At 42.9% G+C, this 12,432-nt stretch overlaps 1 protein-coding gene across 2 annotated transcripts in view; it reads right to left on the bottom strand.

The window, feature by feature from the left end:
* Window positions 1-12,066, bottom strand: part of cers3a (ceramide synthase 3a) — a 77,941-nt gene extending 65,875 nt beyond the window's left edge. The window contains exons 1-4 of one of the 2 annotated variants that reach the window (XM_068315736.1): window positions 11,738-12,066; window positions 11,569-11,658; window positions 8,506-8,638; window positions 7,047-7,619 (exon numbers count right to left, since the gene is read on the bottom strand). In XM_068315736.1, the coding sequence (XP_068171837.1) occupies window positions 7,047-7,619; window positions 8,506-8,638; window positions 11,569-11,658; window positions 11,738-12,052 (1,111 nt within the window). In that variant the 5' untranslated portion in view covers window positions 12,053-12,066. The remainder of the gene's footprint in view (window positions 1-7,046; window positions 7,620-8,505; window positions 8,639-11,568; window positions 11,659-11,737) is intronic. The other variant, XM_068315974.1, reaches the window with a different exon arrangement.
* Between the last annotated feature and the right edge of the window lie 366 nt (window positions 12,067-12,432).

Raw genomic sequence — 12,432 nt, 5'->3', positions numbered from 1 at the left:
GACTGAGGTGGTGGTTCCTCTCTTTAAAAAGGGGGACCAGAAGGTGTGTGCCAACTACAGGGGCATCACACTCCTGAGCCTCTCTGGAAAAGTTTACTCCAAGGTGCTGGAAAGGAGGGTCCGGTCGATTGTCAAACCTCAGATTGAGGAGGAACAATGTGGGTTCCGTCCTGGTCGTGGAACAATAGACCAGCTTTTTACTCTTGCAGGGATCCTGGAGGGGGCTTGGGAGTATGCCCATCCAGTCTACATGTGTTTTGTGGACTTGGAGAAGGCGTACAATTGGGTCCCCAGGGATATACTGTGGGAGGTACTGCGGGAGTATGGGGTGAGGGGGCCTCTCCTCAGGGCCATCCAATCCCTGTACGCCCAAAGTTAGAGCTGCATTCAGGTTCACGGCAGTAAGTCGGACTTGTTCCGAGTAGCTGTTGGCCTTCGCCCGGGCTGCACTTTATCACCAATTCTGTTGGTGATTTTCATGGACAGGATATCCAGGCGTAGTCACGGTGAGGAGGGGTTAGTTTGGTGGCCTGAGGATTGCATCGCTGCTTTTTGCAGATGATGTGGTCCAGTTTGCGTCATAGACCTGTGACCTGCAGCACTCATTGGTCTGGTTTGTGAAGCAGCGGAGATGAGGATTAGCACCTCCAAATCTGAGGCCATGGTCCTCAGCATGAAACCGGTGGACTGCCTTCTCCGAGTGTGGGATGAGGTCCTTCCACAAGTGAAGGAGTTTAAGTATCTTGGGGTCTTGTTCACGAGGGAACAATGGAGCGTGATATTGGACGGAGAATTAGGGCAGCAGGAGCGGTATTGCAGTCGCTTTACCGCACTGTTGTCACAAAGAGGGAGCTAAGCCGAGAGGCAAAGCTCTCCACCTACTGTTCAATCTTCGTTCCTACCCTCACCTATGGTCATGAGCGATAGGTCATGACCGAAAGAATGAGATCGCGGATACAAGCGGCTGAAATGGGCTTTCTCAGGGGATAGCTGATGTCTCCCTCAGAGATAGGGTGAGAAACACTGCTGTTCGCGAGGGGCTCAGAGTAGAGCCGCTGCTCCTTCGCGTGGAAAGGAGTCAGTTGAGGTGGTTTGGGCATCTAGTGCGAATCCTCCATGGCACCTCCCTAGGGAGGTGTTTCTGGCACGTCCAGCTGGGAGAAGACCTCGGGGCAGACCCAGGACCAGATGGAGGGATTACATCTCAACACTGGCCTGGGAAAGCCTTAGGATCCCCCAGTCAGAGCTGGTGGATTGGCCGGGGAAAGGGAAGTTTGGGGCTCCCTGTTGAAGCAGCTGCCCCCCTCACAAACCAATTCCGAATAAGCGGTGGAAGATGAATGGATGATATTAAAATATATGCATAATATATACACATACATATATATATATATACACATACATATATATATATTCACATACATATATATATACATATATACATACATATATACATATATATACATATACACATACATATATACATATATACATATATATATATGTACATATATACATACATACATAAATACATATATACATATATATACATACATATATATATACATATATATATACACATACATATATACATATATACATATATATGTACATATATACATACATACATAAATACATATATACATATATATACATACATATATATATATATACATATATATATACACATACACCTCTCCAAGGAACCATCACCTTAACGTGGTGGAGAGGTTTGTGTGCCCTAAGGATCCTGGGAGCTATGTTGTCGGGAGTCTTGTACTCCTGGTAGGGTCACCCAAGGCAAACAGGTCTCAGGTGAAGGGCCAGACAAAGAATGGTTCAAATATCCCATGAAAAACGGTAAAGGGAAAACTGTGACCCTGCCCGGAGGAAGCCCGGGGCCCACGTCTGGAGCCAGGCCTGGACGGAGGGCCCGTCAGCGAGCGCCTGGTGGCCGGGTCTGCCACGGGGCCCGGCCGGGCTTAGCCCGAAAAGGCAACGTGGATTCTTCCCACCCCTGTGGACCCACCACCCACAGGGCAGACCGATGGGGTCGGGTGCGCTGCCATATGGGTGGCAGTGACGACAGGGGGTCACGACGGACCACACCCGGGCGGCAGAAGTTGGCTTTGGGGACGTGGAATGTCACCTCACTGGCGGGGAAGGAGCCGGAACTTGTGTTGGAGGTGGAGCGCTACCAGTTGGATCTGGTGGGGCTTACCTCCACGCATAGTCTCAGTTCTGGATCCAAACTCCTGGATAGGGGTTGGACCTTGTTTTACTCCGGAGTTGCGTCAGGCGTGAGGCGCAGGGCGGGTGTGGGGATACTCACAAGCCCCCGGCTGAGCGCCGCTGTGTTGGAGTTTACCCCGGTGGATGAGAGGGTCGCTTCCCTACGCCTTAAGGCTGTGGGGGGGAAAACTCTGACTGTTGTTTGTGCATATGCACCAAATATCAGTTCAGAGTATTCGGCCTTCTTGGGGTCCCTAAATGGGGTCCTTGAAGGGATCCCTGCAGGGGACTCCATTGTTCTCCTGGGGGACTTCAACGCACACGTCGGCAATGATGGAGACACTTGGAGGGGCGTGATTGGGAGGAATGGCCTCCCTGATCTGAACCCGAGCGGTGTTATGTTACTGGACTTCTGTGCTAGTCACGGATTGTTCATAACTAACACCATGTTCGAACACAAGGATGCTCATAAGTGTACCTGGTACCAGAGCACCCTGGGTCGGAGGTCAATGATTGATCTTGTGATCGTATCATCTGATCTTCGACCGTGTGTTTTGGACACTCGGGTGAAGAGAGGGGCAGAGCTGTCAACTGATCACCACCTGGTGGTGAGTTGGGTCCGTTGGCGGAGGAAACCTTTGGATAGACCTGGTAAGCCCAAACGAGTAGTGCGGGTGAACTGGGAACGTCTGGAGGAGGACTCTGTCCGTGAGGCCTTCAATTCACACCTCCGAAGGAGCTTCTCGTGCATCCCTGTGGAGGCTGGGGGCATTGAACCTGAATGGTCGATGTTCAAAGCTTCCATTGCTGAAGCTGCAGCTGAGAGCTGTGGTCTCAAGGTCTTGGGTGCCTCAAGGGGCGGTAACCCTCGAACACCGTGGTGGACCCCGGTGGTCAGGGAAGCCGTCCGACTGAAGAAGGAGGCCTTCAGGGGCATGTTGTCCCTGGGGACTCCTGAAGCAGTTGCAGGGTACCGACAGGCCAAAAGGACTGCAGCCTCGGCTGTGATGGAGGCAAAACAGAGGGTGTGGGAGGAGTTCGGAGAGGCCATGGAGAAGGACTATCGGACGGCACCAAAGTTGTTCTGGAGGACTGTCCGACACCTCAGGAGGGGGAAACGGGGAACCATCCAAGCTGTATACAGCAAAGATGGGACACTGTTGACCTCGACTGAGGAGGTTGTCGGTCGGTGGAAGGAACACTTTGAGGAACTCCTGAATCCAACTACCCCAACTGGCCCGTCCTCTGTTGCAGAGGCAGAGCTGGAGGATGATGGGGGATCAGAGTCAATCTCTCGGGGCGAAGTCACCGAGGTAGTTAAACAACTGCACGGTGGCAAAGCCCCGGGTATTGATGAGATTCGCCCGGAAATGCTGAAGGCTCTGGGTGTTGAGGGGCTGTCGTGGATGACACGCCTCTTTAACATTGCGTGGAAATCAGGGACAGTGCCGAAAGAGTGGCAGACTGGGGTGGTGGTTCCTCTTTTTAAAAAGGGGGACCAGAGGGTGTGTGCCAATTACAGGGGCATCACACTCCTCAGCCTCCCTGGGAAAGTTTACTCCAAGGTGCTGGAAAGGAGGGTCCGGCCGATTGTCGAGCCTCAGATTGAGGAGGAACAATGTGGGTTCCGTCCTGGTCGTGGAACAACGGACCAGCTTTTTACTCTCACAGGGATCCTAGAGGGGGCTTGGGAGTATGCCCATCCAGTCTACATGTGTTTTGTGGACTTGGAGAAGGCATATGATCGTGTCCCCAGGGATATACTGTGGGAAATACTGCGGGAGTATGGAGTGAGGGGGCCTCTTCTCAGGGCCATCCAATCCCTGTACGCCCAAAGTGAGAGCTGTGTTCGGGTTCTCGGCAGTAAGTCGGACTTGTTCCGAGTAGCTGTTGGCCTTCGCCAGGGCTGCGCTTTATCACCAATTCTGTTTGTGATTTTCATGGACAGGATATCGAGGCGTAGTCATGGTGAGGAGGCTTTACAGTTTGGTGGCCTGAGGATTGCATCACTGCTTTTTGCAGATGATGTGGTCCTGTTTGCGTCATCAGCCTGTGACCTGCAGCGCTCACTGGTCCGGTTTGCAGCCGAGTGTGAAGCGGCGGGGATGAGGATTAGCACCTCCAAATCTGAGGCCATGGTCCTCAGCAGGAAACCGGTGGAATGCCTTCTGCAAGTGGGGAATGAGGTCCTTCCACAAGTGAAGGAGTTTAAGTATCTTGGGGTCCTGTTCACGAGTGAGGGAACAATGGAGCGTGAGATTGGACGGAGAATTGGGGCAGCAGGAGCGGTATTGCAGTCGCTTTACCGCACTGTTGTCACAAAGAGGGAGCTAAGCCGAGAGGCAAAGCTCTCCATCTACCGTTCAATCTTCGTTCCTACCCTCACCTATGGTCATGAGCGATGGGTCATGACCGAAAGAACGAGATCGCGGATACAAGCGGCTGAAATGGGCTTTCTCAGGCGGATAGCTGGTGTCTCCCTTAGAGATAAGGTGAGAAACACTGCTGTTCGCGAGGGGCTCAGAGTAGAGCCGCTGCTCCTTCGCGTGGAAAGGAGTCAGTTGAGGTGGTTTGGGCATCTGGTGCGGATGCCTCTGGGACGCCTCCCTAGGGAGGTGTTTCTGGCACGTCCAGCTGGGAGGAGACCTCGGGGCAGACCCAGGACCAGGTGGAGGGATTATATCTCAACACTGGCCTGGGAACGCCTTGGGATCCCCCAGTCAGAGCTGGTGGATGTGGCCCGGGAAAGGGAAGTTTGGGGTTCCCTGTTGAAGCTGCTGCCCCCGCGACCCGATTCCGGATAAGCGGTGGAAGATGGATGGATGGATATACACATACATATACACATACATATATATACACCTACATACACATTCATATATATATACACATACATACACATATATATACATACATATACACATACACACACACATATATATATATATGTACATATATATATACACATATATATATGTACATATATACATACATACATATATACATATATATACATACATATATACATATATATACATACATATATACATATATATACATACATATATACATATATATATACATACATATATATATAAACATACATACACATATATATACACACACACATACATACATATATATATATATACATATATACATCCATACATATATACATATATATACATATACACATACATATATACATATATATATGTACATATATACATACATATATACACATACATATATATATACACACATACATATATATATATACATACATATATATATACATACATATATATACACATATATATATATATACATATATATACACATATATATATATATACATACATACATATATATACATATACATAATTCACCATTAAGTGTCATTCATGATTCATGTAATTGTTCAGAAATCAGATTCATTTACGCACGGTAAACTTATACATTTCATTATTTAATCCTTGTGGGGACATTTCGACGAGCTTTTTAAGCGCATCTAACAACAACGGCCAGAGTCATCTATTGATGTTGATGATCCACAGCCATCTATGTTCATGATGTAAACGACCAAATAGAATGTACGTATTGGTAAATTTAAAATAAGTTTGTGTTTTTTACTAATGAAAATTAATAATAAATCCTGTACAATATTGGTTTTCTAACCTTAAAAAGGCTTTTTATTTTATCATTCAATCATAAATAAAGTGTCCGTGATGTAGGTTAAATATTACCAAATTGCACTCTGTACATTTAGACTTTTTTCTTAAACTATTTTTTAAAAATGTTTTATTTGTAAGTTTAACTAGATTTGTATTATTAATTAAAAATATTATGTAATAAAATTCAGCACATGGAATTTTCATTCTTTTTTATGGTAGTTTCTTATTGTCAGATAAATAATAATATATTCTGATTCTGATAAGTCCTATGTAAAACTATGTTCCCACCTGACGGGAGAATTTCACTGCACATGACTGAAAATTGTCTTGGAGACATGAAATCAAACATAAAATCTGGGAAAAAGTTATTGTTGTGTCTTTGCAATTCTACCCAAGCAATTAGCATTGAAAGTTAAAGTTGAATGCTATTCATTTGCTCTTTCATGACCAATAATTTGTGTTGAAAAGAACAGTATATCTACCTATCGCCATGAAGATAATATTTATAGTGAAACATCTTGGTGGATAGTGATAACAGAAAAATGTTAGAGATTCAAGGAATACTGACAGTGAAATACATTTGCCATTCTGAAGCTAATCATGCAATGAAATTGTATATGACATTTGTAATCTAGACTTGAATTACACTGATTTATTGAACACATTTTTGGGCGTCAATGGCTCAGTGGTAAAGCAGGCGGTAGAGCGGGTCGTCCTATGATTTCAAGATCGGCGGTTCGATTCCCGCTCCCGCCCAAAAAATACCCGGAGGTGAGCTGACAGTGGGAGGTGTCAGCTCACCTCTGGAGCACTGCCGAGGCGCCCTTGAGCAAGGTGCTGTCCCCTTTACAAATTGCTCATTTAAGGCGCACCAAGATGGAGCTGCCTGCCACTCTACCTCCCTTGCATGCCTACAGGCCCCCTTGTGTATATGTGTGTGTGCTACAGGGGCCTGTACACACTAATATATATATATGCATGCCTTTGAATCATTATCTAGAGTGTGCATTCTTAATTTCCCTTCGGGGATCAAAACAGTATATAAAATTTAAAAAATTAAAATTAAAATTATAAAATAAATCCAATAGTGTTTCCATTCACCTAAATTGAAGCAGAGTTGAAATTTCCATGTGTACTCACCTGTTCCACCAGTCGTTTGAATGTGAAGCTCCATGGACTTGAGAAAAAGCAGGCTGACAGCTCTCAGCATCACCCAGTCTGGGGCTTGGCCTTCATCTCCTCTGACATTTCTGGTTCCTCCAAAGAAAGAGGCAGAATCTACTTGTACAGTCTCTAACCAATTAGCAGCTACTGCTGTTAACACAATCTGAGCCAGCCTGCTCATATCAGAGTTGATGCGTTCACATTTTGGTGCAGTGAACAGAACATCTAAAGACCACTCCTCCCCAGCCTTGTGAAGCACAGCTCTCTTTAAAAGCAGCAGTATCCGCTTTTTGACAAAATACTCTGAGGAGTAGATGAGGAGCCCATGCAAGTATATGTGGGTTGAATTTTTCATGTTAACATCAGCTCCATATATCACACTGGATGCGGTTAACACTTCAAGCAGGTCCAGGAAGAGGCAGTATGTGGATCCCAAATATGTACTGCTGGTACAACACTGCAATGTCTCTTTTCCCTCCTCAGGAAGAAACTTTGAAAACAAGACCTTTAGGCTACAGTCAAAAGATGCCAAAAGGTTTCCAAGAATACCTGATGGAAGAAATGCATGTATTTAAAATGGGACACTGGACACAAGAACAAGAATCACACTGCAAGCAAAATCTGTTGTTCTGTTATTGCCTTAATTAAAAAAAAGCATTCATAAATTATGTGTATATCAATTTGGTAATTCAGTCTTGTAATTTAAATCAATTTCATACTCTCTCTACATTTAGGTTTTGTATCATTGTTAAAGGGACATCCATCCATCCATCCATCCATCCATGTTAAAGGGACAGTAAAATCAAAATTAACGCGAGGTATTATTTGAAGTACATAATTAAACAAACGTTTTGGTGGCATTATTATTTTTTTATGCTCAATGGGTACCTTGTAGTAACAAAATATATATTACGATGTGCACTCACACAACAGAAGTGACGCAATCATAGACATCGGGTGAATTCATATCAGCACCATAATATAAATATACGGCAAGCAACAATATAACAAGCTAACATTATCACACTTCTTCAAGAAATCATCTCAAACAAACATGTATCACTTCATTGATCGTATTGTGCTGTAATGGCTGGCCTAACTGATGAAGCAACAGGTGTCGCGGATGATGCAGGACCCCACGTGAAGGTGCTGCTGCATCACATATGTTAAGATTTCCTGACACCAGTGATGATGCCAGACATCTGGAAAAATTGTATTTTTATTTTTTCAGAATGATAAACAAAATATAGATTACTTTAAAATGAGTTTACTGTCCCTTTAATGATGTGTTTTTGGATGTAGGACTGTTTGGTTGAAAAAAAGAAATTTTCCCTGTTACAGAAATGGCCCTGCCTTAAGTAGTCAAATTGAGTATTTGTGCCCAAGTACACAGATTCTTCCACACACATAACCATCATTAATGTGAATGTTTTACCTTGATGAGATCCTTTAATAAGTCTTTTTAAAACCTCAGTCAGTGACCACAGACAGGCCTCCAAATCAGTGCCAGGGTGTGAGCTATAAAATGCCTGCGCACACTTCCTCTCCCATAGAGGATTTACAGCACCCTAAGACAGTAGAGTATATATTTATATACATTTAAAATTTAGAACATTTGAAAGCATTTGTGTTAGTATGCAAACCTAGTGTTGGAATAAATACAATAGAAAATCCAGCTTTTTACATCACGTGAAGGGAATGTATTGTAATTACATCCCACTTCAAAGTGGTGATGTATTGTAATTGTCAGTGTTAGTGTGTTCGTCCGTCTGTTTGTTCGTCCGAATTCAGGGGTGTCGAGAGATGTTGCAGTCTCTGACTGCATTGGTTCTCGTTGTCTCTATATACACCACAATAAAAATGATTTAACATACACATGCTTGGCATTGTTATCTTCAGCACAACTTCAGGTATATGAAGAGATAGTTATTATTTCTGTATAACTTACTACATTGACACATTGGGCCAAAATAAACATACAGTCAAATTCGAAAATGGAACAAATTGTATGTTATTGCAAATAAAAACCAAAAACATGCTCATGGATCTGGTTTTGAACTCAAAAAAGGTTGCTATAGGCTTCTAACATAACTATATATAGTTTATGTCACTTATGCCACCCTTCAAAGCAGTTTCTGTTCAAAATGAGAAACAGCAACACGTCACGTGGTTAGTACTCCTAACCACGTGACATGGCAGAGCTTGGTCTGCCACTCATGTCCACCTGACACAGCTGGGCCACAGATCAATCTGGAAGTCCTTGTGGGTCAGGGGCTTCACCTGGGATGACTTACTGATATCGTAATGGAGGAATTAGCCGTTGGTAGTGGTATTATGAACAAACTGTAAAAACACTTTGCGGTACCAGCAGTACCATGCGGTACCAGCGTGCACTGCGCTCGGTAGCGTAGTCGATAGTGGTAGTTGTTAGCGTGCAGAAATACGGCAAATGCCATCTGATTATGACAATAAAAGTAGCCATTTGAACCTCTTGGCTAAGATCAAATGTAACCAATCATATATCCAGTTTTCTGGGTTCACTTGATTCCAAGTAAAACCGGAAGACAGTTTCACATCTACAGTATACTATCATGTAAAGATGTGCGCAGCGATCCACACGACACACTTTCTTTGTTATCATTGGTTTAAAACCATCACGTGATGTGACTGCGGGGGCGCGATCATAGTGCAATAAGTGTTAAGGACATTTGTTTCTTTGTATGAGAATAAACCGCACCGCGGTGGTGCAATGGATAGTGCTGTGAACAAACTGAGTCAGCTGGGATCGGCTCCAACTTCTCCCTTTGTTTTTCTTATTTTGCCTACAAACCACTGGCATTTTACTAATGAAAACTGATTAGTGTGGCATGGTGGCAGTGGGTAGCACTGTTGCCTCACAGCAAGAAGGTTCCAGCTTTTATTCCTTTCTCTGCAGAGTTTGCATGTTCTCCCCATGTCTGCAGGGGTTCTCTCTGGATTATCCATCTTTTTCCTATCTCCAAAACATGCAGCTCCAGTGTGTTGGTCACACCAAATACTCTATAGCAGAGGTCCCCAACCCCCGGGCCACTAACCGGTACCGGTCCATGGGTAATTTGGTCCCAGACGGCCCTTAATTTGGACAGCCTCAGACTGCAGCCCCAGCACACCACTGCACAGAGTAAAGAACTGACCACCACACACTAGTAAAACATTCTAAGCATGGTATAACAGATGTTGATGGACCTCAGTCTCCTCAGAAAAAAGGGACGGCTTCGGCCCTTTTTGTTATGGGACAAATAAAGGTGTATCTTATCTTATTTTGCTAATGTTAAAGCAGAGATATTCTGCTGACTATTAATGTTGTAACCCATGGTGCTGTATAGTGGGTTGTAGTGCAAACAGTCTTACCAATGTCCATTGAAATATGGCATTTCACAATAATTGAAAGCAGAAAGCAGAAAAATACTAATAAATATATTTAATCATTATTTCACATCAAAACGGGGACTACAGATGAAAACTAGCCTTCTGGCTAATTCTGGCTTTCTTAACCAAGTGCAATCATGTGGTTTATGAAATTGTATTGTCCCCTTTCAAATAGAGTAAACTAAAATACATTAAAAAATCTCGATAAATGTTTAATTTTGAGGCTTATGTTCCATAGAACTCACTTTTCAAATAGATCCAAGTGCTCCCTAAAAACAGAAGTTCTGAAAGTGGTATGTCTATAAAATATACCTACAAGACATCACCAGGCACCAGTAAAATGGATGTGGTGCTGCACCAAAAGAAACATTCTACTGCTTTGAAAAACACCGTTGTCAAAATCCTTTTTTAAAAAATAAAGGAAATTATTTACATTTCCATCACTACGAGGCAAAACATTTTTTTCTCACCATTCTTCCAATCCAACTATGCACAATCATTTGAGAGGAAGATATGGGTGGAAAACCTTGTATCAACATTTATTTATTTTTTTGGCAGACAATAAAAGCTTGATGTTAGATGTGTAGAACAAAGGCTATTATCTAACAAGGGATCTCTAGGTAGGGAGATAGTACCTACATACATATATAAAATATTGTTCTGTAAGCCAAAAATTCTTAAAATAAATTTTTAAAAACTCTGGGCTTCTTTGGACTTCTGATTATACCAGACCTTACTTAAGAGAATTCTGTGACACTGTTTAAAAGGCATGTTTAGTAGTCTAAGACTTTTCTTGCATACGGTGAGTAGAAAAATACTGGTACTTCATAATAAATAATATTTAATTTTTGGCTGAAATGTGAATTTAACAGACAGTAACCTAAATTATAAATTTAATCCTACATATGGGGTTCTCACAAAGGAAAGCTATATTGGGGGTAATTATGTGGGGCAAATTTTAGGAGTTTAATAATATCAGTTTAAAAATTAGGCAGGGTAGAAAGGATGCATTTCTAAATTTCGATAAAATTTTACTCAAAAAAAATAAGTAAAAATAAATGTGAAAAATATACGACAATATTTAACTTACAGATGTGCTGAGGTGATATACAACAAATGTTGATACACTCTTTGCAGCCAGATGTGCAATGATCTCATCATCAGACTGGAACTGATGGACCTGTAACATAATGGGCATCTTAGATGTTGGTGTGGAAGACTATGAGAAAATAACTTGTGAGGCAGAGTAGGATACTCACAAGATGTGACATGAGATCCATGTCTTCAAACAAAATTCTCTGGATTTCCATGAAATATAACTCTACTGCTGCAGACAAGTTCTGAGATGCCAAGGTAGAGGTAATCTTCTCCACCAACGTCAAACTGACGTAGGTCAGCTCCGTCCCGTCACAATGCCTTGCAGAACACGGTCTGTCTTTTCCCTGCAGGACACACACCCCGGATAATATCACGTTCACCACTTGTGCTGATCTTCGGCTGGGACATGATCCTGTCTGTAAAGATGTGTACACGTTAGACAGACAGTCAAAACGCTCCTCAGACGTCTCCTCCATTATGTTGACGCTTCCGCAATGATCCTCCACGTGAATCACGCAGATAGGTCAACAAAGTGAGTCGTTAGAAAGACGACACCGGAAGTACTTAATATAGGATTCAAAATAAAAGATTTTTTCTGCGTGATAGTCTGACGGTAGTGTACGTGAAAAAATACATGATTTAACTTGAACTGTGAATATAGATTTACGCTCAAAAGTACCAAAAGAAAACATTTTATTTTGTAAACAATATTAATATCAATTAATAGAAGTTGTTTCCAGAAAATATTAAGTTATTCTCCAGAAATCTTAAAATTTTCTATTAGTTTCACATTCACTCTCTGATTGGCAACAGTTTTGAGAAAGAAGCACAAACGCTGATGGGACGTTAATGTACC

Source organism: Antennarius striatus, chromosome 1, assembly GCF_040054535.1.
Source record: "Antennarius striatus isolate MH-2024 chromosome 1, ASM4005453v1, whole genome shotgun sequence".
NCBI classification, from domain to species: Eukaryota; Metazoa; Chordata; class Actinopteri; order Lophiiformes; family Antennariidae; genus Antennarius; species Antennarius striatus.
The sequence above is the reverse complement of the archived record's forward strand: the minus strand, read 5'-3'. Positions and strand labels throughout refer to the sequence as shown.